At 44.7% G+C, this 26,973-nt stretch overlaps 1 protein-coding gene across 1 annotated transcript; it reads right to left on the reverse strand.

Moving 5' to 3' along the window:
* Positions 1 to 1,859: 1,859 nt before the first annotated feature.
* LOC112542625 (sacsin-like) lies at positions 1,860 to 25,243 on the reverse strand. The gene is made up of 8 exons (XM_088142642.1): positions 25,095 to 25,243; positions 24,254 to 24,284; positions 21,939 to 22,026; positions 20,211 to 20,322; positions 18,369 to 18,515; positions 15,792 to 17,247; positions 15,075 to 15,163; positions 1,860 to 14,107 (listed from the first exon to the last, which is right to left on the reverse strand). The coding sequence occupies exons 2-8, from the start codon at positions 24,274 to 24,276 to the stop codon at positions 3,345 to 3,347; spliced, it is 12,678 nt and encodes a 4,225-aa protein (XP_087998768.1). The 5' UTR covers positions 24,277 to 24,284; positions 25,095 to 25,243; the 3' UTR covers positions 1,860 to 3,344.
* Between the last annotated feature and the right edge of the window lie 1,730 nt (positions 25,244 to 26,973).

Raw genomic sequence — 26,973 nt, forward strand, 5'->3', positions numbered from 1 at the left:
GGGATTTCCATTCTTAGCGACAGAGCGTAGGACCAAATCAAAGGTGCTCCTGTCAGACTAGGCCACAATGCTAGTCCAAAAACCACCCTGCAAGAATCATCCTCACATACAGCCTATTTTAGCATGAGCTGCACCACATCCTAGAGAGATGCCAGTGTGTCCTGTCAGACTAGGCCACAATGCTAGTCCAAAAACCACCCTGCAAGAATCATCCTCACATACAGCCTATTTTAGCATGAGCTGCACCACATCCTAGAGAGATGCCAGTGTGTCCTGTCAGACTAGGCCACAATGCTAGTCCAAAAACCACCCTGCAAGAATCATCCTCACATACAGCCTATTTTAGCATGAGCTGCACCACATCCTAGAGAGATGCCAGTGTGTCTCCAAACTGGGTGGCACGAAGGAGCCCATGCCATAGCTACCCAGGGGAATGAATATAGCAAAAACATATGTGGATGGCCACCCTTTCCAGTAATGGGAAGATACCAGGGTGTCTGTGGCCATACCATTAACCCAGTCACCAAAGACATGATGCTGGCATGCCAAATGTCGTTTTTTCAGTATTAACCCCAATGTGCAGAACAAAGATGGGGATCAATCCTTATTAGTTCTTGCTGGGTACTGTGCTTATTTGAGCTTGTGATGCACTGGTGTCATTTAGGCACCAGTCCCATGGGGGCTGGTGGGCAGACAGGGGCCTACCACTGTGCTTCTACAGGAGTTTGCAAAAGTCCGCTTTGATCCACTTAAATTTTGTGTGGATCTGTGGGCCATTCCGGTCACAACCAACTTTCCCTAGATCCTGGGCAACCTGATGGTAGTTGAAGCAGGAAGGCAGCCAGCTACTGGCCACCATTGTGTCCACCCAGTCAACATAATTAGTTGCAGCATGACCTGACCTTGTTGGACATCCAGAACATTCTAGTCCAGGAAGACATAGTCTCCTGGAGCAAGTAGGGATTTTGTGAGCTCACAGCAACATGGCTAGGAAGAACAATCCCTACAGTATGCAGTGTAGTGCTGCATGCAACTTTGAATCTGTTCCTGTTAAACTACTAAAGAATGTTGGATCAATGGCATGAACACAGAACACAGAACCAATTCAAAAAGTTTCTGTTGCACCAGTTAGCAGAGGCCTCATATGCAGCCAATGACACTTGTGGTGAGGGAAGACTGCCCAACAACCATTCACACCCCTTGGCAAAGTGTGAAGTGCTGATATCTGAACAGGGATGTCAAGAACTCTTGTTCCAGGTGTGCATCAAGGGTAGAACTCAGGCACCTTCTACTGTCTAGCATCAGCACAGGATGCCAGCTCCAAGACACAGCCAGGCAGATTTGTTGTACCTTTCACTGAATTAATAGCCTGATTCATTCTGACAATGTGGAATTGGTTGTAGCTGAATCTAGGATTCCTTAAGACCCATCTTAATTGCACTGCACTCGTTATAAGTGCACACTTACTGGTACTAGTACAAATTACTAATTGCTATCATCATTGGAATTTGGAAACCTCAGTTCTGTACTTTTGCTTGACTCTCAAAGCCCCAATTGCAAAACCAGAATAAACTCCAATTGGGCCAAACAGGATTACACTTTTTCACTGTTAGTTGATCCAAAATGGTTGGTACTCTTGTGCAAGAGTTTGAGTTTCTGATCCTGAAATGCAAACCATGCACTGTAGCCAAGTCAAGATGTGCAATAAACTACAGAATCATCTTTCTGGATGTATATAAAAACATGTACACACATTCCTGTAAATAGAGAACCAAAATATAAGACACTTTAGTACTTTTTCCCTAAAGATAGTTTTTTAACAAAGAACATCCTTGAGAAAGAGCATTAAGATAAGGTATCTCCCATCCAAGACTAAAACGATATACTGTTCCTCTGCCCAATTCTATAGCAAGTTTGAACAAAGCCTGACATTTCAGCAGAACAGCAGGCTAATTGTATCTCACCTTAATTACATTTAGTATAAGCCCACTGAAACCAATTCTGATTTATTTCAATAGATCTGCTCAAAGTACAACAATCAACCATATACTGTAATAATTGAATATAATATATAATACAATTTATATTGTTCTATCTATCTATCTATCTATCTATCTATCTATCTATCTATCTATCTATCTATACAAATAATATAACCACATATTATAATAATATATAATAACAGCAAACACTTATTTAGACTTATAGGTCCACCCAAAAAGATAATTCACAAATGGACAAATGGGAAATTATGGGAGTATTTCATGCTAAGGCTTAGAGAGAAGTTTTCTGATGTTTAAACTAAAACAAATAATGCAGATATTTTATTTTTAGTTAGTAGACACCATTTTCAAGGAGACAATCCATGTTGCTACAGGAGATTTATGGATAAACCACATAAAAGCTTGAGTTGTAGGTCTAGAACAAATTTCTCAAACTTGATACCTCCCACATGCCTTAGGCAACAATTCCCAGATTTGTCAGCGGATACAGTGTTAGGGAAAGATGTTCCAGGCTTGTAAGAAAACTAAGCTTATGAACCACCCAGAAACTTACAAAACCACTTTTATGCAACTCTTAAATGGATGAATTCATGTTCTTGTATTGTTTCTATTCCCTCCAAACGTGAAAGAGAGTTGCAAATTTTGACCAAAGATAAAATGAAATTAAGTAGCAGTATGACGACCTGTTCAGACACATTATACAAAGACTCTAATGCTGAGAAATGTTGAAGGAAAGAGGACAACCAGCAGAAGGTGGATGGATTCAGTTACAGTGGCAATGGTGCACCATTGGAAAACCTGAAGTACCAGATGAGGGACAGATCATGGGAAAAATCTATTTTGACATGAAGAGTCAACACCAACTAATCATTCAGTCATGACAACCTCAGTAAGCACACACATTGGGAAGAACACTGTCTATTACTTCTGGTAATTGAGGTACTGGGGAGGACTGATGGTTGACCTTATGGAAGAATCAAATACTGAGATAAAGAGGAAATGAAATCTCTATCTGGGAGCCTATGGCTCTTTTAATTAATAATAATTTCCTTTACTCCCCTCCATAAATATATAACCAACTCTTTAATTACTTAACAAACCCAAGTTTATTAAAGCAACGTATCAGAAGACAATAAAAAAATGGAACATCTCTATTAAAGAATATGCATATTGTTATCACAGACGCCATATTGTTTCGCCATCTACAAAGAAAACAGGTTCTGGGAGACTATATATTTTTTCTAAAGAGCTGTCTTTCTCATTTTAAAGTCTCTATCTGGAAAATGTCCTCAGAGGTACTGCTGCATTATATATAAAATGGTCTCTCCCACCTTCTAATATCTACAGCTCTTTTGAGAGGCCAAGCCATCTCTTTACCATGTTTAGGATCTCCCAAGCTAACAAGAGCACATCCTGCTCTTTGCAGGAAGAAAAGGCCTCATTAGGAATGGTGGGTAAAGCATGATATTTGGGATATTGTGTAATCTTGTCATCTACACCATGCTTCCTGAGCACAGCTATCTGCTCAGGAAGCTTAGCCAGATCACATCCATAAGATGCTGCCTGGTCAGCTAGCTTTGCAAGAGAGAGATTCCTCTCAAAGCATCCTCCCTGGTTGTACTCAACTGCTGTCAGGGTCTTCTCCATAGCCCGGAAAGTCATATACAGCAACCATTCAGGGCTGCGATTTTCAGCAATGCTGGCTGCTGCCTGCAGATCGCATTCTGCTTGCTGGAGCCAACGCTTTGCCTCTAGGAAACGGTGATTTGATAGTGACCTTGAGGAGTTCGGTCCACGTCGATGGTATGACCAGAAATCATAAGTGCTGCACCCACCACCACCTCCAGCAGACCTTTGGCTGGTGAATTCATAGTGCCTCTGCTGATGCTGATAAGCTTGCTGATCCCATTCGCTCCAACACTCTGAGAAGTTTCTGCCACAGGAATTGCTACTTTTGGGTCCTCCACTGGAGCCATTTGACTTCCTTCTGTTCTCCATCTCCTCACTCTTTCTTTTAAGATACTTGAAGAGTTCACCAGCGGAATCTTCTTGGCCGAGATTTTTATCTGGATGGTAACATAGATATAATCTTCTAAGGGCTTTCTTCCTCTCCTCCTCTGACAGTCTCCAAATCTGAGCGAGGCATGCATCTATCTCTTCCTTGACCTCGCTCAGTGGCCGTTGGTGCCAATACTTATTAATATCTGATCTTACTGTTTGGGCAGCATCGGTGGAATTTACTGCCAGCATTAGAGTTTTATTTGAATCAGAGACTGGCTTATTTCTCTTGAAATGGTAAAGGTCATAAGCACTGACTTCTTCTTGCCGACCCCCTCCCAAGTCAATACGATATGTGGGTATTTGACCACTACCACTCTTCTGTGGCTCAAGTACTTCACGGACAACAGCATAAAGGTAATGCTCTTTGGGCTGGGAAGAATCCAGATAACCCACATAATCTCCCTTCACAAAGGTATGCAGAATGTTCATATCCAGGCTGTCATACCATTCCTCAGGGATGTCTTCTCCTGGAGGAGGAAGGTCATAAGCATTTAGGTTGCTCTGCTGATGCAGGGGCACTCCATTTCTCTCTAGGACTCTACCAATTTTTTTAGGTCCCTGGCAAACCAAAATCTCCCTGAGGATTCCCATGGTAAATTCATCAAGTTTTTCTCCCAAAAGCTTATTAACTTCAGTGGCTAGAATATTGGATATATGTACTCCCTCTCCCAGATCCATGCTTTCCTGGTGAGTAAGGTAAATCTTTGTCTTGTCATCCGGCATTTTTGCAACATGCACAGTCTTGACATCTTGAGTTCCCTTTAAAAGTTGCTTGTTGTAGACCTTTACAGTGCAGAGCGTCTCACAGCACACCACTTCTAGCTGATCTGGTGAGAACAGTCCATCACTCATCGATTCTAGCTCCTTTGTTCTACTCTGCCATTTCAATAGTGTAATCAGAGCATTCTGGAATTCAAGAGAAACTAGAAGTTCGGTGAGATTGTTCCGGAACTCACAGTGTTCCTGATAGGTGCACAGTTTCAGAGAGGACTCTTCTAACTGTTCTTCAACAATGTTATAGAAATACCTGGGGCGCAGGTTTTCAGGTAGCAAGCACAGAACTTTCCACTGCTTATACTTGTCCTCTGTTATGGAACATTCAGAGAGATTGACCAGAAAGTGAAGTGTGCTTTTCAAGGCAAGGGGTTCTTGGCCAGATTGATACAAACTAAACACTAAAGTATTTGATGGATATAACTTCCCATCAATGCAAGGGAGATAAAGTTCTTGCAGCTCTGAGAAATCCACTGGCTTTTCTGCTTCTTCCAGCAGCTGGAAGAGAAACTGAGTAGCCCTGACCACAGCTCTAGTGAGATTGGGATGCAGTTTCACCCGCTCTGTAGTCTCTTCCTGAATCCTGGACAGAACACTGGCATAATGATGGATGGTTGGCTCAGTTTGCACTCCACATTTCTCAAAGAAATCTATATATGTACCTAATTTTGATGGCAGCATGTAGAGGTATGGCCGAAGGTCACTTGAGCATTTTAAGTGGATCACCACATTTTCTGCCTCAACTACTTCATTATCATCTGTCAGTATCACAGGAAGTCCTCTAAGGCAATTCACATCTATTTCTCCCTGTTCTGACAGGAACCTGTACATGAGTTTTAGAACATTTGCCCGAGTTTTCTTAGCTTCTGGTGTATCACAGGTTACTTGACATACATTACTCAAATTTTTCAAGACCACTTGGGTAGATACTGTGCATAACACTCCAAGCTTTTCAAGAACAGCCTTTTCTTCTTTCCCGACATATTCATTAGAAGAGAAAGCAACTGCTGAAGTCCAAAATAGTGCTACATTTGTGGTACTGTACAAAGTACCTTGGGGTGCCACTGGAGCTTTGCAAGGGACGTATGGCGAATGAAGGCAACACAGTTCATCAGGGATGACTCGTGGTACAAGGAAACGCATCTTGGACAATTTTTTCAGGAAGGAATTAGACAGCTCAGCTTTTGGTCTGGAAAACAGATAACTCAAGAGTGCTTTACTTGTTTCTCGGACACTTTGGGACATGGTACCACTACTTACTGCCTCTTGTTCAACTTGGGCTGCACAGTTCAAAAAATCTTCCTCAGAAATCACCTTCTGCAGGCCCACATCCAATAAAAAAAAGTACACTTCCCACTTTCTGCCTGGAAGCACTGAATCATAGAATTTCTTTGGTACAAATCGAGAGGCCAGTCCCAACTCTTGAAAAATTGGATTATCCTCATAGAAGTATGATACAGGACGCAACACATTCTCCTTATCCCGGATGAAGGCAAAAGACTGGAACATCGACACCACATCTGCTTTCTGAGCCTCATACTCTTCATTATAGTCTGACTTGATGGTAAGGAGCAACTTCAAGGCCTCCAGTACTTGGGCCTCAGGAAAACAGCGTACCCTAGGCAAGAGCAGCAGCATGAACTGTTGTAAATCATTCATTTCTCCAATACCCAAGCACTGGCTGAGACTTTGATTCAGACAGTTGTCCATCAGTAAAACAGTCCTTGCATCCATTTCATAAAGTTCCTTAAAGTCCTTAGAGATCTTTGGATTTTTGGATACCAGACGATACACCTTTTCATATGAAACCAGTGACACATATTTTCCTTGATACGTCTCAAACACAGGCAAAGCTTTCAGTTTCCCTAATAATGCTTGATTATTCTCCAACTTTTCCAGATCCTTACTGAGGAACCTCAAGAGTGAAGAATAATCCCATGACTTGAGTTTATTCCAGCATAGGCCACTGTGGGCAGACAGTTGCTCCAGCACTACAGTAGGGTCTTCTATCGAGAGCAGCTGTGGCTCAATGCAGTATATTGTAAGCTTTGGAGGCAGCAGGGAATTATCTATTTTGGCAAAGCCTAGCCCATCAAGAATTTGACAAACAGAGCTTTGGCTGTTAGGCATGACTGTGCCAAGGGACTCAAGAGGAATCAGCTCACAGGAACCACACACAGGGAGCAGCGTGCATCCTTTGAAGAGGGAAATGAACTTTGCAAATAGCTCGTTCATTTCCTCCTTACTCTCAGGCACACAGATTTGATTTTCAAAGAACTTCCACACTTCTCTTAACCAACTCCTCTGGCAATTGCTATCATAGCCCCTGATACCCACCGTCAGCATCTCCTGGATGTAAGCCACAGATTCATCAAGAGTAAAATCCTTCAGGAACCCCATTTTTAATAGAAGCTGCTTGGTTTTTAGATTGCCATTCGCACAGGCAGAAAAGTAGTGCTGATGCTGTGGGAAAAGTGTATAAGCACTGCTCTGATAGACAAGCTCCTGCTGGCTGAAACATCTCAGCATGTCATCTTGGGTCACCAGTAATGGGAGTCCTTCCACGCAGGTCACGTCATTGGGACACAATCCACTGAGAGAGAAGTTTAGGAGAGCTGAGCAATTGGAATGATGCTTTACAGGAGTTTCATTAAGTGGGCATGGTAAGGAGAAGTTGGGCAGATTTTTCAGGAAACAACAGAGGGAAGGAGAATCAAGGGTCAGGACTTCAATTTCTGCCATGAGAAATTGGTCACGTATTTTTTGTAGGTGTTCAAAGGCAGGGACCAAGCTCATACCCAGCTTCTGAAGAGTGCACTCAAGAATATTATTCTCTATTATATTCTGCAGAAAATAGGGGCCTCTGGTAGAGTCATCTACTTTGGGTGCACTCCAACACACACTTATCACTTCAATTCTATGACCATTTTTGTTATTAATATTTTTCTGATATACTGGCAACAATGGAAGCTGGTCTTTGTATACCAGTTTATACAGATGGGTCATTAGCTGCTGCCAGACTGGGGATACATCCTTGGTCACAATTGGGAAATATTGTAAATACTGCAAAAGTTCATCCTGGCATGTCTTCAGATTGTGGAATTTCAATGGCACGCTCCCCAGTGTCTGACACAGCTTTTTAAGTAACTGGCCATATAAAGGGGCCAGAAGAAACTGCATTAGTAACCTATTCCATGTTGAACTGACTTCTCCTTCGCCACTGTCTTTCCGCAAGTCACGCCGAGCTGAATCAACAGCAAAGTTCCCATTGACGTGGATGGGAAGACCTGTCTTTCCTGGCAGAGGCAATGTGCAGAAAGCCCTCCCAGGTGGTTGACTATCAAGACAAGCAGCCACACCGCCATATGGCAGTAGCATGCCCTCTATAGTCTCTGTGCTGTCCATCCCAATTTGCCTACCAACCAACCAGATGCTGGGATCACTGGAGAGATTATTCTTGATCTTCATTTTGTAGAAAACTCTTACTGGCTTGCCCGTATCCATGCCCCCTGCTGCAGCTGCCTGTTGCAAATGTTTCTGGTATTCTAGCCTTTCAGGCTCCCCTCCTTCAATTTCAACCCGCAGCAACTCCTTTGGTTTCTTGTCTTTCTCACTTATAACAGAGAAAATTACAGAGCGAATGTGATTGAGGAACATCAGGAGGCATTCTGCATCTTCTTGAAGAGCCTCCAACATGTTTTTCATATCTATCTCAGATACCGAATTCTGGCAAATACGGGAGGTGGCCGCACCTGCAGGAGTACGCAGGGGCAACCGGAAAAGTGTACCCTGTTCCAGCTCAAACACATTAGGCAAAAAGGTGTCATAAACATCCAAAAAGGCATCTCTGAAATCTTTAGTGACGTTGTACTTTGCACCCGGTGAGACCTCATCAGATTCTGGGAGGTAATGCAACATGGGGTCAAAGACACATAGTGTTCTATCCCCTGTAAGGAAAGCAGGGCAATCAGTCAAATGGAAAACAGTGTTGAATCCCAGACCATATTTTCCTATAGCATCACGCTTTCCTCCTTTGCCACCGCGGCCTAAGCGCTGGATCCCCTCAATGTCGCTCATTTGGAAGGTCCGGTCATTATACACACAGAGGGCTGGACCTTGAAGAGTGCTCCACTCATCACTGAAAATACGCTGTGTTGGATGTTGGCGGCGATCCCAAAGGAAGTGGATGACACTTGCACCAGCGTCATCGGCATTCTGCAGCAGCTCTTTCAGCACATCCTGTGAAGAGGAATAGTCATGGAGGATGTTAGCTAGGCGGGTACACAGGTCCTCCTTAGCTCCAAAATCTGTGGCCCAAGGAGAAAGCTTCTGGATCCGTCTCAGGGACAGGATACGGTGCTTTGTGGTTGATATGCCGCAGCGCACAGCAACTTCTCGTGGGATCATAGAATGGCAGAATGGTGTTCCACTCTCATGTGGAAGCCACGGAGTATCATTGAAAAGCAGCTTGGGCAATTTTCGTAGGACTTTGTCCTGGTCTGGGAAAAACATCTTCTGGGACAAATAAGAATCCAGTTGTTGATTCTCTGGCAAAGCTCCAGCAAGCCCTACCGTGATCAACCTAAGTACAGTGTTCAGCTGCTCTACAGAAAGACACCGTCCATCTGCATCTTCAGCCAGGGTTTGCAGGACAGAAGCATAATCATCCACCCTAAACATGTCACGCAGACCCACACACCTCCATAGATCCTTTTGTTGCTGGTATTCATCAGGCAATTGGAAGAGGTATGGAGTAGCATCAAAACTCAGATGATGAGCCACTTTACCCACTGGCACAAAGCTAGCACCTACCAGGATGAAGGGGAACTTTTGTGCCCATTGGGCCACCTCCATTATACTTTGATTGTTCTGAACCACTTCATTGAGAAACGCATAGCAATTTTGTGCCATCTTAGCCAGCTCATTCTTGGAGAGGGCGTTGGAACAAAGGGATGCTCTCTCCAGTTGCTTTAGCACTGTAGCTACTGGTGGTTTGCGATTCAGTCCTAGGAATTCCATTATCTCCTTAGAGAGCTTGGAGCTTTTCTCAAAGGCTTCTTTGTCCAGGATTGGTTCAGTCAAATGCACCAATGAATACATCTTGTAGTGGTAAATTTCACTGGGGCAGCAGATTTTGCGCAAATTCCCAGGAAGTACTGCTGGTAAAAAGGGAATATCCCTAAACAAGACCTGGGTAGTATTTCTGGAACTTTCCTGGAGATGGTCATTAAGGAGATCCAAGATACAGTAGACTCTCTGGCATGCTTTGTTGGGGTCCTGCTGCCACAAAGCTGCCACAATTTGGGCTCGGCTTATCAGTTCTTCCATTTCCACCCAATCTTTGGTCATGCCAAGATGTTCCAAGCGCAACAGCCTCTCTGGCTCCAGAAACTTTTCACCCATAGGAAAGCAGCCATCTTCAGGACTGTATAGAGGTGCGGCATGGCCCCCTGGATGTACAAGTTCTTTAATAGTTTTCAGCTTTTCATTTGGAGTAGTAGGAATGCAAGGAAGCGATTTCAGAAGCTCATTCACACTAGCATCATTCATATCTAGGGCACGAAGGATCAGGGCATCACGATCAGGCACTGCAAGCTTAGTAAGATTGGGCAAAACAAGCTCCCGAAGGAACCGTGCCCAATGATAAGTGTTTAGCACTGAACTGTTTCTTGGGGTGCATGTTTTGAAGCTCATTTTCACCCAGTCTGGAAGAGAAACTGCAACCTGCGGTTCTGGTAAAAGTAATGAGAAGGCCATCGCTGCTATAGAACTCAGTTGCTTCTCATGAATGATATCATCATCCAGGATGCAAACACGATGAAGTGGACACCATTTTTGTCCATCAGAGAAGAGAACTGGCTGCTCCCCATTTACTCCATCGATTAATGCTTGGTAGAAGGCTTTGGCTGCTTCGCTGAAAGGATACTTGATATTGTATATATCAGGCCAAAAATCATAGTACTTGTAGTCCTCCAGCAGTTCTTCTTTGCACATGTCTCGGAGCTGATTTAGTGCCCCAAGCCACGCAGCTGTCACTGAATCTCGTAGGAGTGCTGTATTCCACTGGCCCTTTTCTGTAGCATCCCAGAGTCCTTTGCGATTACTAAGCACAGCGAAGGGTGCTGTGAGATGCAATGGGAGGCCTGATTCAATGGGAAGAGGTAAGGAGCAAAAGACCCGGCCTTTAAAACCATGTATATCTGGGCGCCATCGTCCAACGGTGGTACTGGGGCGGAGCGGCAGGGCTACGCTAGCTGAAGGAGGCATGAAATGGACCCCTCTTTTTCTTCCCTTTCTGAACAGCATCTTGGCTTCTCCATTAGCTGAGCATGAATGTAGCAGGAAATGGTGAGTCACCACAGCTGACTCCCACATTGCTGTCAATCGAATAAGGGGAAAACCCGCCTCATTCAGCCCTTCTCTGTTTACTGTGGCCAGTGGCTGGGCACTTTCTGGAGAATTAGAACCCCTTGAGAGGTGGGACAGTGATAGCTCCTGCACATTGTGTAGGAAAATCAGCAGGTATTGGTATATCTCCTGGAAAGCAGTTTCCAGTCCTTTGATTCGGCTGGGTCCAAATGGCTCAGAGCAGATCAGAGATTCTTTTGCCTCCTGTTCGGTGCGGAAAGGCAAACGAATCAGAGTGCCTTGGTAGTTCTCCCCAACCTGACATCCAAAGATCCCTCTGAACGGCCAAAATTGCTCTGGAAAGGCAGTGGCGACCTTGGAGGTCAAACTCAAACGGATGCCTGGTCGGGCTGAGCCACGGATATGCTTTTGGAGATGAGTGATATTGGGATCAAAGATGAGGATGGTGTGACCACTGAGAAGGAAGGGCACATCAGTCATATGGTAGACAGTGCAGAAACCTAGGCCAAAGCGACCAATTTTGTTCTCCTGGTGCTCCTTGGTGGCTGCACCTAGTTGGGTGATGTTGGAGAAATCTGCCTCGGTAAACAGTGCATCATTCTGGGCCCAAAGGGCTGGCCCTTGGCAGGCAGCCATGCCAGGATCCAGAAGTCCTTCAGTAGTATCATGCTGCCGGAGGTCTATTAAGAAGCGGCAGGTCTGAGCACTAGCGTCCTCGGCATTCTGCAGCAATTCCAGAAACACATCGCCATCCTGGCTGTATTCACGAAGGATGTTACGGATCCGGAGAGTGATGGGCTCTGACGGTCCCCAAGCCTCAAACAGTTCTAGGCCCGACAGCCTGGCACTCAGCATCTCCACCCCAAGGCAAGCAGCTGTGGCAGAAGAAACAGCTTCATGCACCAAAATGGGTAGGTCTCCACCCAGATCAGTAAGACGGGAATGATCCATGTCACAATACAGTGCTGAACTGGGAGGGCGTAGAGCAAAACCAGCCAAACCTGCAATCCTCACAGGTATAAGTATTTCTTCTTCCCCATGGTAACCTTGAGTGCGGAGCCAGTCCAAAGCAGCTACAAAGAGGAGTAATTCAGCCTGTGTACCCCCTTTGGGCCTGAAGTTGATTTGATCTGCCAACTTACGGAGCGCCTGGCATACATCTTCCTCTTTGGGTGCCTGCTGGACACCCCATGCTGCAAAAAGTTGCCTGTACTGTTGGAAGTCTGGGGGCACTCGTGGCATCAGGAGTGCAAGGTCTAGGTCATTAGGATAGGATAGTACCACATCTGCTGGCCATGAGAAGCCATTCCCATTCCACACTGAAGGGCATGTGGGTGGATGTTGGAAATCGGTGAAATGCCGTTGCATATACTCATAGATGCTATGCAACTTTACAGTTAACACTGGTATCTCTTTAGAGGAAACGACTTGTGCCAGGCCAGCTAAGTTTTCTATCACCTTCTGTGGAGGTGGTGAGCATTCCAGACCCAATTTTTCTGCGGCATGGGGCCAAAAAGCATTTGTCAGTCCCATGACCAGTCCTACAAGACCTGCATACTTCTCTGAGCGAATTGATACAGGAGCTAGGAAGACTCCAGCTGGGCCAAGCACAGAGAAATTGATGGCAGGGATCCAAGGCAGGGACCTCAGCTGCTTCAGCTCCTGAGGAGATAAGTGTGACAGTAGAGGACTCTCATTGCAAACCTGGATTAGCGCCCGGGATTTGGCATTGGCCGTTGCTGCTTCACTTAAATTCACTTCCTTTGCGGCAGTTATTGCATCTGCTGGAGAGACAGCACTAAGATCGGATTTCAGACCCAGAGTACGAAGGATTCGCAACACTGCTTGCTCTCGAAAGGGGCCTATGGGAAAGTGGCTTGGTTTTAATAAGGCCAGCAACGTGTGGTTCTCTGGGTCATAGAGATGACAGGGCCGGAACAATTCTGTTGATCCACAATCCACAAATTGAAGATCGCGGCATAAAGCTTGTAATTCTCGGCTCTGGCTAAAGAGAGTGTCTCCATTGTGCAATAACCACAACATGAGTTGCTTGGCATCCTTAACCCGATTGGCATATGACCCCTTCTTCATTGCTCGGACACACAGCAGGCATAGATCTGGCGTCCCCAGAAGCTTTCCACGGATTTTGAAAAGCAAGCTTCGTTCAGCTTCATTGCGACACAAGAGCACAGGTTCTGGTGTCAAGAGATCTGTAGGCACTGGTGGGACCAAAGTCTTTTCTAAAGCCAAATGGTCCTGGGCTGATACCAAGCCAGGCATGGAAGGTGGAAGAAGAGAAGGCATCTTGAAGAACAGCGGCAATTCAGCGAGGACTCCAATATCTTTTAGAGAGAATGATGCAGCAGTTGAGAGAAAAGCACTCAGACTTTCAATCTGGCAGGTCGAGAAAGATGTCAGATGGCTTGCCACATTTGCTACCCCCAGATGGGCAAAAGCTTGCAGGACATTGTTAGGTGTGGGTTCTAGAATGTATTCTTTCAGTTGGTGATGGGACCAACTTGACTCCCAGCTCCGGATCACGGTGCAGCCCAACACTTCCAGAATTCTAGCCACTGCATCTGGCAAGAATCGCCCATCGTGCCTCTGGAACATGAGGGTGGACTGAGGCAAAAGCCGGGCCAACTGAATGCCATTGAGAGAACTGGTCAGAGAAGTTAGTGGTATTATCGGGCATCCCTTGAAGGGTTCCAGGGAAGAAGCACGGTGTGTCAGAAAAGTCCAGAAAGTAGAAAGCCACTCCAGGGGAGGTTGGCTGGGGTACCCACTTGGGCTCCAAGTAACAGGAACAGAGTTGCTGCTCACCCAGCCTCTCGGGAGAGCTCCAGGAAGTTTTTGTTCAATGACGGCTTGATTCAAGGAGACCAGATTTTTGAATAACCCTAGAAAGACCCAGGGATCAAAAACCAATGTTTGTGCATCTCTGTTGGAGCTAAATAGTTACAGAAGTATTTATTGGTCTGTGCTAAAGGTTGCATCACAGAGGTCTGTGAATGGTTTCAGATCACACAATTGCTCCAGCTAATTGGAGCTAATGATTCTAACAAGAGAATGTGGAGGTGTCATTCGAACATTAAATTAAAACCAAAGAGATTCAAGTTCAAAACAGCATTTGATTGGGAAGCTCACTTTCTGACTTTGCAGTGAGTAGCATTATTACATGCAGGTTAACACACTATGCCTGATCCAGGGCAGATCTGGCAGTCTCACATACTTGAAGGACCTCTGAAGGCAGTTTGTTGCAACAAGTAAAAATGTCTAGCTTGCTCTAAACTGCCAGAAAGAAGGTCTTTTCCTTCCTTCAGGAGGAAGTTGCATTTGCCCTTTGTTTTCTACTGGAAGAAAACCCCAAATCCTGGGGGGATGAATCCTCATCATACCCTCTGCCTTGCAAAACCACGAATTAAAAACAGCAAGGAGGAGAATGACTTCCTGCTTTCAGCTGCACCGGCAAGTCAGGTATGTCCTATGCTGAGCATTGTCATTGTCATTCTTCTAAGGCATAGTATCTTTCAGTCTGTCTGTCTCACAGGGCAACTGGCTGCCTTGTGTCCACATGGATATACTAAGAACCATTTGTGTTGTCCTTCAGATATATTCAGTTAACTCCATCCTCTCCGACTGATATCCAGCTGAGATGGTGGGAGCTGCAGTCACCTAGATAAGGCCGCACCCAACCACCCTGTAATGGGCTGTGAGAATTACCTTGAGGAACATGAAGAGTCACAACCAAGACAACAGTGCCTTTGTTTTAGTTGTGGCTCTTCTTCCTGTTCCTCAAGGTTATTCTCACAGCCCATTACACACCCATGTCTGAGAGGCCCACATAAGGGAAAGAGAACAACTTACCTCTTTTGGCAATTGCTTGCAAATGGTTCAGCAGCACAGGATTTAGATCTTTGGGCAGGAATTGGTGAGCCAAACCAGGCAAAAGAATTCTGCAAAACCAAGAGAAAGGATCCACAAATAAACTACAAGGAGCAAGAAGAGCAAGGAAATGGGACCTATACATTTTATGGTTGTAAATACTACACAGGCCCATAAACCATTAAGGAAACCTTGTTTATTTACCAAACAGGCAAGGTAAATAACTTGCCACCTGCTCTAACTGCCACCACCCTGGATGATATCCATCACCCTGGATGGTATCTTCATCTTTTTCTAGACAAACAGATGCATTTTCCCATGCTATCTGGACTATCAGGGGCCTAGCAGCACACTTACAAACTGAAAAGTGATGCAACTGTGTTCCACAGCTTTCCATTTAATTTTCTTTGCCTAGAACATAAGGTATCTTAGGAAATAATGGTACATTCACGAAAAGATTTAGTGTGTGTCATCTCTAAATGCATCTCCTGACACCGAGCTACAGCTGCTCTAGAACAAGTCAGTAAAATTCTGCGTCCCTTCATAGTTAAAGCATTTTGAACTTATCTTAGCAGATGTTAAATCTGATTCAAGTCTCACTTGATTCAGACAGTTCAGGAGGTACAGTGGGCTGAAGGAGGAAGAATGAGAAAAGAGAATTAGACTATTGGGGGGACAGCACAGAGGGAGGTTGCTCACCTGGGAAAGTCAGGAGTCTCAACAAACACAATCTCTCCAGTATCTCCAAAGCAGGTATAGTGTCCATTGGCTGTTGGAAGCAGTGGCAGATCCTTCAATTCCAGGTAACACCCATCTCCAGCCAAATATTCCAGCAGCAATCTTTTCTCAGACACAGTGAGCCCATTCCAGACTTTAGCAGCTCTTCTCAGAGTTCCTCCCACAAACTTGGCCGTGGCCTCCTGCACTGCTGTTCCATCTTTTGCACCCAATATCAAGGCTTGACGCACATGGGAAGGGGCGGCTGCCAGCGGTGATCCTGCCAAAAGGAGGGCCTTCTCCAGCACCAGACCTATAGGCTTATTCAAGACTGGTTTTGGCAAAAGGATGGCTTCAGAAGGATGGAGCAAGCGAGGGTCCCCCTCTCCAACCCTCACCAAGAGTTTCATGTTCCTTAACCTCTGGCATATTTGAGTTACTAAAGGCTTGTACCGGAGTTGCTGGCTAAGATCTGGGTCTGGCCATGCCCCATATGGGTCACCCGGATAGAAAGAGGCCAGCGCTACCATTTGGCAATAAGCAACAGGCAGTATCTCCTCCATAAGTAAGTGGTTCCAACGGCCATCAGCCCCCCGTGCCTGGGACCTCTCTTCAGACCACTGCACGTGCCTTCTGTCATCGGTGAGCTGAAAAGGAGCACTGATGTGTAGTGGCAACCCAGTGATATTTTCCTCTGTGGCTGGGAGAGGCAAGACGCAGTTGAGGCGGCCAGTGCATCTGTCTTGCAAACAGTAGGCCAAGGATAATGCTGGCTTGGATCTCACCTTCTCGGCAAGATCCCACAGTCCTGGGAAGGCAACTTTTTTTGCTTCTGCTGACAACATGAGCCACTCACACCTGGTGGCTTTACCAATCCCAGTGCCTTGCAGAGCAAGTGTTTTGATGCAGGCATTGATCTCCAGCATGGAACCAAGACTGTCATCAGCAAATATCTCCGAGACCCTTCTGTTCCTCCCACGGTTCAGAGATGCTTCTGTAGCCTTTGACACATCTTGAATAGCCTTTGACTCATAAAATGGACAGCTTGAGACCTCAGCCTTCAGCAGCTCATTGATGCCACCATCAGACCCAACAAAGCCCAGGGTCAGTTTCTGGATGTTCCTGAGAAACAGCAAGCTTATGGGGGCATCATTTAAGAATGCATGCAGCAGTTCCTGCACCCGTTCTGGACTGTAGATGGTGTCTGAGATCTTGGAGGGGCTCTGCCGAATAGGAAAGCGAAAGAGGGTGCCAGGGAAGTGGCCCTTGACTGCTGGGCAAGGTTTGCCAAGCGATTTCAGTGTTGCCCAGAATGGCTGGAATTGATCAGGTGCCTCTTCCCATTCCTCTATACTCCACAGCTGGCCTCCTTCCTCTAATGCTGCTTGCTGTGTGTCCAACACTCCCAAAAATTCGCCAGAGAGAATTGATGGAAAATCTGGAGGATGAGAAGGAAAGAAATTTAGCTCCACAAGCAAGAGATGTACACTCCTACTTCAATTACTTTCCCTCTTTCTTATTTCAGTCTGTATTAGTAGGTGATTGCAAATTAAACAACATAGGGCAGTTGCTATCTAACAGTGTCGTGTCTGATTAATACTTGGACTGGAGACCACCAGGGAATATTAATGCTGTAGGCTAGATAACTAGGCATTGTAATCCATGAAGAGTCAACTGATTGCAGTGGGACAAACTTGTATAAAACAAAGTTGAAAACGGCAGGGATTGTCGCTAAGAAAACAGCATACTGTATGCACTCACCGGAGTTGAATTTCACTCTAGGGTATCTTTGCTTTACTGGATGCATACATATCACAATAGGTCCTAACAGTTGGGTTCATCCCTTAGGGCAATGGTTCCCAACCTTTTCTATGCCCCATACCCCTAGGAAACATTTGATTAATGTTCGCACCCTCTACAAAAGTAATATCACATTTGAAGATGAAGAAGTCTAATTTCTAATGCAGGTGAACAAATTGAACTTAAAAAAAATAAGCTTTTAACTCAGTGCATAAAATTTTCGCACCCCCTGAAATTCCATCTCGCACCCCAGGTTGGGAACCCCTGCTTTAGGGTAAGTCAAAACCTGGCAAATCACATTACGGCTTAGTGCCCTGTGCAAACCTTATTGTGCTAAACCATGGCTATTTCACTCACAGTAAGCTACAACTGGTTGGATTTGCACAATTCAATAAATCATAAATCATAGTTTATAAATCAGACAGCACAATGTGATTTGTTTGGTTTTGACTTCATGCAATGTGTGAATCTAAACATTAGGATACTTTTGACAAAAAAGCAACCCCCTCCTTATCTGAAACACCGGGAATGAGTCTCAATGGGTTTTATATACAGTATTCAAAGCACAGAACTGCATTTTCCCAAAACAGTTAAGAATTTTTGCAGTGGGGGTAGAAGGGGAAACTATGTATAGTGAGATGGGCAGCATATATAAATTTGGTAAGTAAGTAAGTAAATAAGCACAGAAAACATTTTCAGAAATGTCGTCTGGTTTTGAAATTTGCCCTTTCCTAAATCAAGCCACACAGAGCTACTCACCAGTAATATGGTAGACTGAATTAAAACCTAAGCCAAATTGACCAACAGTAGATGGATCATCTTCCTTATGACTGATACCAGGACTTTTGATCCCCTCCCAGTCAGCCTCAGAGAAAATGCCATTATTGTAAGCCAGAAGTGCAGGTCCTAAAAGAGAGAAACATGGACTTACCCATATTCCTTTTTTTTTTTTTTTTTTACATATTATTCCTTGTAGCATTCCTCTTGCAAAGGACATTTTCCCAGCCCACTTTGGCCACTCCCTGGTCCCTCTATCCCATGCACTCCTCTTTACTTCTGCCAACCTCTAAGTGCTGGGAGTCTGCAGGGAATACCATGGGTCAGTCAGTGCTCCCTCCAATCAATCACAGGAGAACACAAACTGTCATTCAGTCAAGGCTCCACCCTCTGAACTACAGTAGCTCCTGGAGTAACAAACCCCCCTCTAAGCACTGCTGCACACACCCCTGTGTTTTCAGGATGTGCTATATTTGACCATTTTGCAGAAGGTCTGAGTGGTTGCTCTAAGGCAAATGCTGCCTAGCTGCCAACACACTATTCTTCCTGCCTATAAAGTCCCACTGATAGCTGAGATAATGATACAACCCCACACTTTTGTAACCTGGTGGTATCTTGTCAGCCCTTCCAGGCAGGACAGGTCAAGAAACAGGCAGGGCAGGGATTTTAAGAATGCTGTAATAAGGTAGAATCTCAGACTCTTGAAAACTTATCCAAGTTTCTCTCTGTCCCATCTTATAATAAACAACATCAAGGCGTGGTTATTTGACCTTCTTTCTCACATTCCCCTTTTCCTCAGGAGTTGCAATCTTTTTCATTCTCCCCTATGCCCAAGATCAACTCTACATTACATATCCCCCACAGCTCCAACCATGGTTTTAGGTTATAGTGCAGAACCTCAGTGACTCTATCTTCGTGAACAATTACAAGGATCATAGGCTGGGAAGGAGAAGAAAAAACATGCAGTACTAATACAGGTAATCCTCATTTAACGACAGTAATTGGGACCAGAATTTCTGTCGCTAAATGATGCAGTCGTAAAGTGCAACATTGCATGACTGCATCACTTAGCGACAACAGTTCCGGCAGTCCCTGGTTGCCATCGTTAAGCAAGGACCATGTGGGTTGTTAAGCAAGGACCTCACGTGATCGCGACTTCCAACTTCCTACTGGCTTCCAATTGACTTTGTTTGTGGGAAGCTGGCAGGGAACATCACAAATTGCAATTACATGACCACGGGATGTTGCAACAGTCAGAAATTCAGGCAGGTTGCCAAGCACCCGGATTGTAATTATGTGACTGCAGGGCACTGCAATGTCTAGAACTTCATTTGAGGTGTGAATAGGGGAAAAAAAACCTGTATGTCAACCCAAGAGCAACATGGAAATACCTCAGTGCTGCATTGATGCCAGATGGGCACCAGGGCCACAGGTGGAGGGGCCCAAACCAAAAAGTTGCCTTTCAGTCAGCTGAAGAACAGCAAAGCATTGGTAAACAAATGCTGTCGCTTTTACAAGCAGAATGTATATTTGATCTAAGGTCAAACATACAGAATTCACCAAATTCCCGCCATACGATGTACACCTAATAGAAATGGAAGGCCATTCCTTAAATCCCATAATAACGCAGTCTCCTTCTGCTACAAGATACCAAGTTTTCCTTCTCTCAATTAAATATGGATCACAGGCATTTGTGACAGGATTTTGTATCCCAAGCCACACAACACAAATCTCCACAATCAGGATCCCACCCCACTTGACAGTTGGAATTATTTCTCAGCTAAGCTGAACAGCTCCTAGTCCTCCACAGGTCCTGCTCTATACCTTGGGTGCTTGCCAGTCCATCAGAGAAAAGGCTTTGTGTTCCAAAACTCCGTTCATCATAGAGTAAAATCACCTCTTCAGCACCCGCATCATCTGCATTCTGGATCAGCTCCTTCAGGAGGAAGCAGAGAACAGATTCAGGTAGAAACATTAAGCTATGACTTTACATATATACCATTCCTTTAAACTCATCTGATCTGAAGTGCCAGACATCTCTTCCCACTCTCTCCTGAAGGGTCCTGGGCCCTCCCTTCCAAACTTTCAGGCTTCATCCCTCCATCTCCATCAGTTTCAATCTGCAAGAATCCCTCACTGTGATAAATGCAAGAGACTAAATGTACAGTCAATATGTAAGTATATTTATTTATGTATAGGCAGTCCTCGTTTAGCAACCACAACTGGGACCGGCAGCTCTGTCATTAAGTGAAGTGGTCACTAAGTGGGGAATCATGTGACCGTGACTGTGCTTTCCTTTTCCTCACTCCCCTGCCCTTTGGAATGCTCACCCCGGTGCTGGGATAATTAACAAGAAGGGAATTAATGTTTGTATTTACATTCATTGGAGAGGAAGGGATTACAAGAGAGTAAGCAGGCACACAATGGGGAACACACATCAAAAGCAATGTGGTGGTACTCAGACCTACACAAACAGCCTGGTGTATTCCTCATTGTGTGGCTGCTTACTCTCTTGTAATCCCTTCCTTTCCAATCTCTCCGCTCTGTGAGGGAGGGGAAGGAAAAAAAAACGATGGATTTCTGTAGGCAATCTCTCCTGTGCCTGACCCATTTTTTTTGCCCCCTCCCCCAGCAGAGCAGAGAGACTGGAGAGGAAGAGATTACAAGAGAGTAAGCAGCCACACAATGGGGAATACACCAGGCTGTTTGTGTAGTGCACTTGGGGCTGCCAGCACCACTGCATTCCTTTCAATGTGTATTCTCCACTGTATGCCTTCTTCTCTTGTAATCCCTTTCTCTCCAATCTCTCTGCTCTGCAAGGAAGAAAAAAAAGAAAAACAGGACAGGCACAGGACGATGCATACTGACTGCAATGGCGATCACATGACTGAGGGATGCTGCGAAGATCATATATGTGGGCATTGGCTGTAAAGTTATTTTTTCAGCACCATTGTAACTTTGAATGGTCGCTGAACAAGGCAGGCAGTAAGCAAGATTTACCTGTACATTATTCATATGACTATATGTATACATATAAAAAGATACCTAACACAAATGGCTTCCGTCCCAAAAATACCAGACTCTCCTAACCTGTTGACCTACAGGTGGGTGGGAACTGCAGCTGCCGGCATTTCCCATTAGCATGAACAGCACAACTCTAAAATCCCAGCAGAATCCCTGCTGTAAATCCAAATGTGTGCTTCTCAGGCGTCTGCCTGCCCCCTTTTCATGTGTACTTTAACTCCAATCATTCTCTCAACAGTTTCCAACTGATCTTATTTTATACTGAAGTAAGATTGAGATAAGCTGAAATATTACATAGATTAACAGAGATAATTATATATGTTTACTCAGCAGTAAGTCCCAAAGCGTCCAGAGGGGCTTACCATCAAACTGCCTATTTATTTATGTCCCCATATATTTTAAACAAATAAAAAAGTGCCATGATGTTTCAGATAGAGTGAGTGATAAGCCAAGCAGCTAGAGTCTACTCCTCCGTCAACATTTCCAAAGACGAAAAAAAAATCCAGTGCTTAACTCTCACAAACCCACCTTTAAAATCTGCCCTCCATCTGGGTACTTGCGAAGGATTCCCTGCAAATATTTCAGGATAGGCGGAGGTTTCTGTCGAAAGCCCTTCCTGAAAGAGAGTCAAACTTAAGATACCGTCCTTGGAAGATCGATGACCCATGGAGCTTCCAACAGCCAACTTCTAGCCATGCCAGTTCAAACCCACTATGCAGCTATTCCATCCATCTAATGCAAGAATGGCATTTGTGGCCCTGCAGGTGACGCTGAGCAATCATTCTAAGCATCTTTCACTGCTGTTGTCAATGCTGGCTAGAGATGCTGGGACCAACATTTTGAGAATCCCAGGTTTTCCATCATTGTTTCTAAGGGATGGGGGGAGGGTTACTTCTTCTTCTTTTTTTAAAGCAGTATGAGAAGACAGAGAAGCGATACAAATACAACACCCCATAAAATTCTATGAGCAAGCAAAGATTATTCATGATTAAAGCCTTGTCTAGAAATACGTGTAGATTTAAATTTTAAATTATTGGCTTGGTCAATAAGCATGGTTTGCTTAATCGTGATTTACCCAATAAGCACAGCAGCCTGGGTTTACCGTACATATTTAACAGTCAGCTCTGGTTTATACAGTTGCATTCATCCACATTAAGCCACAAATCATATTCAGGCCACAATTAGCCCATCACAACTTCTCTCAGCTTATCTCCTCATAAGGTGATTCTAAGGCTAAAACCAAGAAAAGACCTATGTTCTTTGGGATAAGTCAGTCTGATCCCCCATAAGCTTTCAATGTGGCCTCCAGTGTCCCTCCAAAAATATTGCCAAATTGTAATATTTAATGGGAAGGAAGACAAAAACCATTAAATACTATAGCAGGACACACTCTGAAAAAGAAATGCTTGGTTACTACTGGAGCAGGTCATTTCTTTGCCCTTCTTTAAAACAGCCAGAACAAAACAGTTGTTTTGCTTTAAAAATCAACTCAAGTTTAGTGACTGGATTCCTTAAAGCAACAGATTCTTTCTTTTAGGGCCACACAGTCTGATGCTTTAAGGAACAGCACCAGAGGTGCTGCACCCCCATGAGATCCAAAAACCTTCTTCCAAACCCCTTTTGAACCATGCTTAGCCTTCTTAAATTCCTTGGAAGAGACTGTATTAAATCTTTATTTAGTTCAAATTGTTAGCCTCATTTGAAATTGCTGTTAGTGAAAAGCAGGTTAAAAACATTTATTAATAAATATATACATCCACGTATATAAATAAATTATTTAGAATCAAATTTATGTTGATCCTGGCTCTGCCCACTTTTGGAGGTATAGCCATTGGCCCCCTAAATCTGGGCATTTTAAACTCCTTGCAGAAATTAGGTAAAAAGAAACAGAAAAATATGTCAGAGACTTTGGACCAGCCTATACAATATTGCAGCCCTGATACTTTGGGGAGGATCTGGGGCCAGGAGCCACGTTTCCCTAGGATCTCAGATCAGCCTTGGCTGGGGCGGGGGGGGGGGGAGAGTGTACCATCTTTCCCAGTGTTGTGAAAGATATGGTAATTCTTTATTTTTTCTTCCTCTTCCATGTGCTTATACCTACACACAGGTTGTGTGTGTCTGTGTGTCCGTGTGTCTGTGTGTGCACCTTTGAGTCAGTTTTTGACTCCTGGTGACTGCCTGGACTAGTCCCTGCAGTTTTCTTGGCAAGGTTTTTCAGAAGTGGCTTGCCACTGCTGGTTTCTAGGGCTGAGTGAGAGTGACTGGCGCAAGGTCACTTAGCTGACTTCGTGCCTAAAGCAGGACTAGACATCATGGACTCCTGGTTTCTAGCCTGGTGCCTTAACCACAACACCAGACTGGCTCATCTATGCATAATACAAGATCTAATTTTTTCCTGGGCTGAGGTGAGAGAGAGTGCCCCAAAGTTACTAGCAAGCTGAGGGCAGACTAGAACCTGGGTCTCCCTGCTCCTAGCCCAACTGTTTCACTATCCCAGCCTGGCTCTTGGGCTAAGAGAGAACAGCCATGCGCCATGGAGCTCCTGCTGCTGAGGGTAGACTAGGACCTGGATCTCCCTTCCCCTAGCCTTCCTCCTGAAATGTGTGTGCACGTACATCATGTAAAATCTCCTATATGGGGATATAATGTAACACCCGTATTTCTCTTGGAATGTGTTATATGCCATTCTGATAGACTTCCACTGCAGTTCAATGCTTCTACCATTACATTATCCCAACTCTCATGTATGTGCCTGTATGTTGGACTTCCATCCCAGCCATACATAATCCTTCTGCCTTCTCTCTCTCTCTCTCTCTCTCACACACACACACAGAGTTCCTTACTTTTTCTTCTCCCTTTGAGACATTCTGCAACCTGCAGTAATAGGAAGAAGAAAATACAGAAAATGAAATACAGGCATAACATAACGACACCAAGGTGAGTGCAAATTAATTCTAGACTGAATTCAACAGAGTGAAAAATTGCCACCGCACTAGCCTGGAACAAGTCAAATTTTAGGAAAGCTGGAAACGATTTGAGGAGAGAAATCCCTTTCTACGTTGAAAATATCTCCTTCCTCCTATTTCCGTCTCAAGTCAAAACTGGTCTTTCCAGCCAAGTCCGTAGACCACTTTTAAAGCCATTATACCGCTGAGATACATTTACAAAACACGGAACTTAGAGCGACTATTCTGAATCAGCTTATTTGCGATTCATCACATGATTCAGCACTACTCCATCACCGGCCTGATGGAGTAGATCCCGTCCATGACAGTCCTCTCCTCCCTCAAACTGGATTCCTCAGATCCAGCGATTTTGCATCCCTATGATGCAGAAACATCAAACGGAGGCACAGATCCTCATTATTCACATATCGATCCGCCTCGCTGCAGCAATGCTATTTCTTGTAGTTTTTCTAACTTAGCCATCTTTTTTTTTCCTTAGTGGGAAAATTAGGGGCACCCTCCAGAAGTTAAGCGAATCTAGAAGGATCTGTGCCACGTTTCTGCCCAAACCATTCCAGTACTGCGATCCAGAGCTACGAACGCATTCTCTGGTTGAACTAATCCTTCACGGGAGATGGGATTAGATGAGGCGGCCCAGACCCAGCCCTCCTTTCCGAACCGTTCCAGCGCCTTTTCTCTTCATCTCTCCCCAAAAACCCGGCATTTTGCTCCCCATCACCTGCACGCCGCTCCCAGTCTTCAGGTTAATTCAGCGATGCCCTGTCGCTTCTCAGCACGAAACGATTCAAGCGGTTCTCCGGACGCTTCTCCGCCCAAGCAGCAGAGTGCCCCCAGGCGAGATGTTTTACAGTTCAATTACTTCCTAAGTCTTCTTGCCGGGGAAATGGAAAGCGAAAGTGATTCTGGCCCGGTGGTGTAATTCACGGGCGTGGCGGTGCTGGAGGAGAACGGAAACAAAACCGAGAGTGAATCAGTCGCAGACGCCGAGCGTGTGAAATTTGGGGAGAAGTTTCGTTTTATTCAGGAGGAAGCGTGGAGGACTGAAATTCTGCTTGTGCCTGAGCAGGCTGTCCACGGAACGGGCTTCTTTACTCAGGTGTAAGTAAGCCCCAGAGCCTTAAATGGGAGTTACTCTAGGTAAGCATGTACAGCATTGCAACCCCCAAAGCGCAATCATATTCAGAGGTAAGGGGCTTACTGCTGGGAAAACACCCATACAGGATTGTGTCCTAGAAGACCAGTGTTCAAGTTTACCTTGGCCTCACCCAAAAGCCATATCTGTCTATTACCGAAGCATCTTGAATCCACCACAGGTGATGGGCACTAGGTTGGGAATGGCCCTGTGGGATAATTCATACTGCCTTCACACAACATGCTAAACTAAAACTGCCTTGATTCATAAGTCTGATTGGATTGCAGGAATGGGTGGTTGAGGCATTCCAGAGCTATGGGTCCCAGCAGCTCCAGCAACATGGGCAATGGAGAGGGATTCTGGAAATTGCATCTGGAGGGCCGCCACTTCCTCGCTTCTAGTGAGGGTTAGGGTTAGATAGAGCTCTATTACGTCTATCCTAGGTTAAAACTCTGCCCATGCTCTTTGGAACTGCAGCAGTGACAGTTGATGTCAGAACATCTGGGAAAGAGGTTCCCAAACAGTGAGGTGTCCCTCTCTTGGGGAAGTACAGAGTCCAGGGGAGGTGTGAAGAACTTCTGAGTTACATTATTACAATAAATCCACATTTCCAAAGTTTCATTGTATTGTTTTCATTGTTCATTTTGGTGTTTGGATTTTTAGGGGAGGTGCGTAATTAAGATTACACTAAAGGGAGGTGGGATGGCAAAAAGTTTAGGAACCCCTGATCTAGAAGATCAGATTGCTGAAAGTTGCTCTACAACTCCCACGAGCAAGTTATCTTTGCTGTTTCTCTAGATAGACATACAATAACTTGGCTTTCCAAGAAAATCCTTCACTTGGTTTTCCTCAGTACCTCTGCCACACAAAATCAACTCAAATTCCAGGAACAGTGAGAACTATGCCAGGAATATTAAAGGACTTCTCCCAAATGTCTTTCAGTAAGAAAATGGCAATGAATTAGCTCAAATTCTCTTCTGACTTTCTCTGCCTGAAAAGTGACGATTTTTCAAATCTTTAGTTTTGTTTCTTTGCTCTACAATTAAGAAATGGAAACCAAAACCAGCTTAGCTTCATTGAGCAAAACTTTTCCACAATCAATCTTTTGCTTTTTCTTAAGGAAAGGAAAGGAAACAAAAGGAAAAAGAGGGAGGGAGAATAGAGGAAAAGTCTTGTAAGATGTTCATAAATCATTCCACCTGGAAATAAATATCTACCACCATCCATGGTTGATCTATTCAGAGATGGAGTCAGATGAAGCAGGAAAAAAATGGGGGTGAAGTGACTAGACCTTTTTCCTCCCCTTTGCAGCAGCTCCTCTCCCATTTAAAGCTCAAAACTTCTTAATGTGTGATGTCATCTCTCGCTCTTGGTTCTTTAATTTCAGTCCCCCCTATATGGCAAAGAACCCTTCATGCTTTGTTTTTCATTACTTTTCATCTGCTGAGCCTGTGACAAATCAAGG

The sequence above is a fragment of the Python bivittatus genome, unplaced genomic scaffold (assembly GCF_059951505.1).
Source record: "Python bivittatus isolate LINGU-HERP-01145 unplaced genomic scaffold, Pbiv_v1 ctg000440_np1212, whole genome shotgun sequence".
Lineage (NCBI taxonomy): Eukaryota > Metazoa > Chordata > Lepidosauria > Squamata > Pythonidae > Python > Python bivittatus.

Bases quoted from the DNA above. Each gene is read 5' to 3' on its own strand.
- LOC112542625 (XM_088142642.1), bottom strand. From the start codon at position 24,276: ATGTCTCAAAGGGAGAAGAAAAA. The intron at 17,248-18,368 runs GTGAGTAGCTCT...CTCATCCTCCAG, and splicing joins TTCAGTCTACCATATTACTG to ATTTTCCATCAATTCTCTCT. The intron at 14,108-15,074 runs GTAAGTTGTTCT...GGGTCTTTCTAG, and splicing joins GCAAGCAATTGCCAAAAGAG to GGTTATTCAAAAATCTGGTC.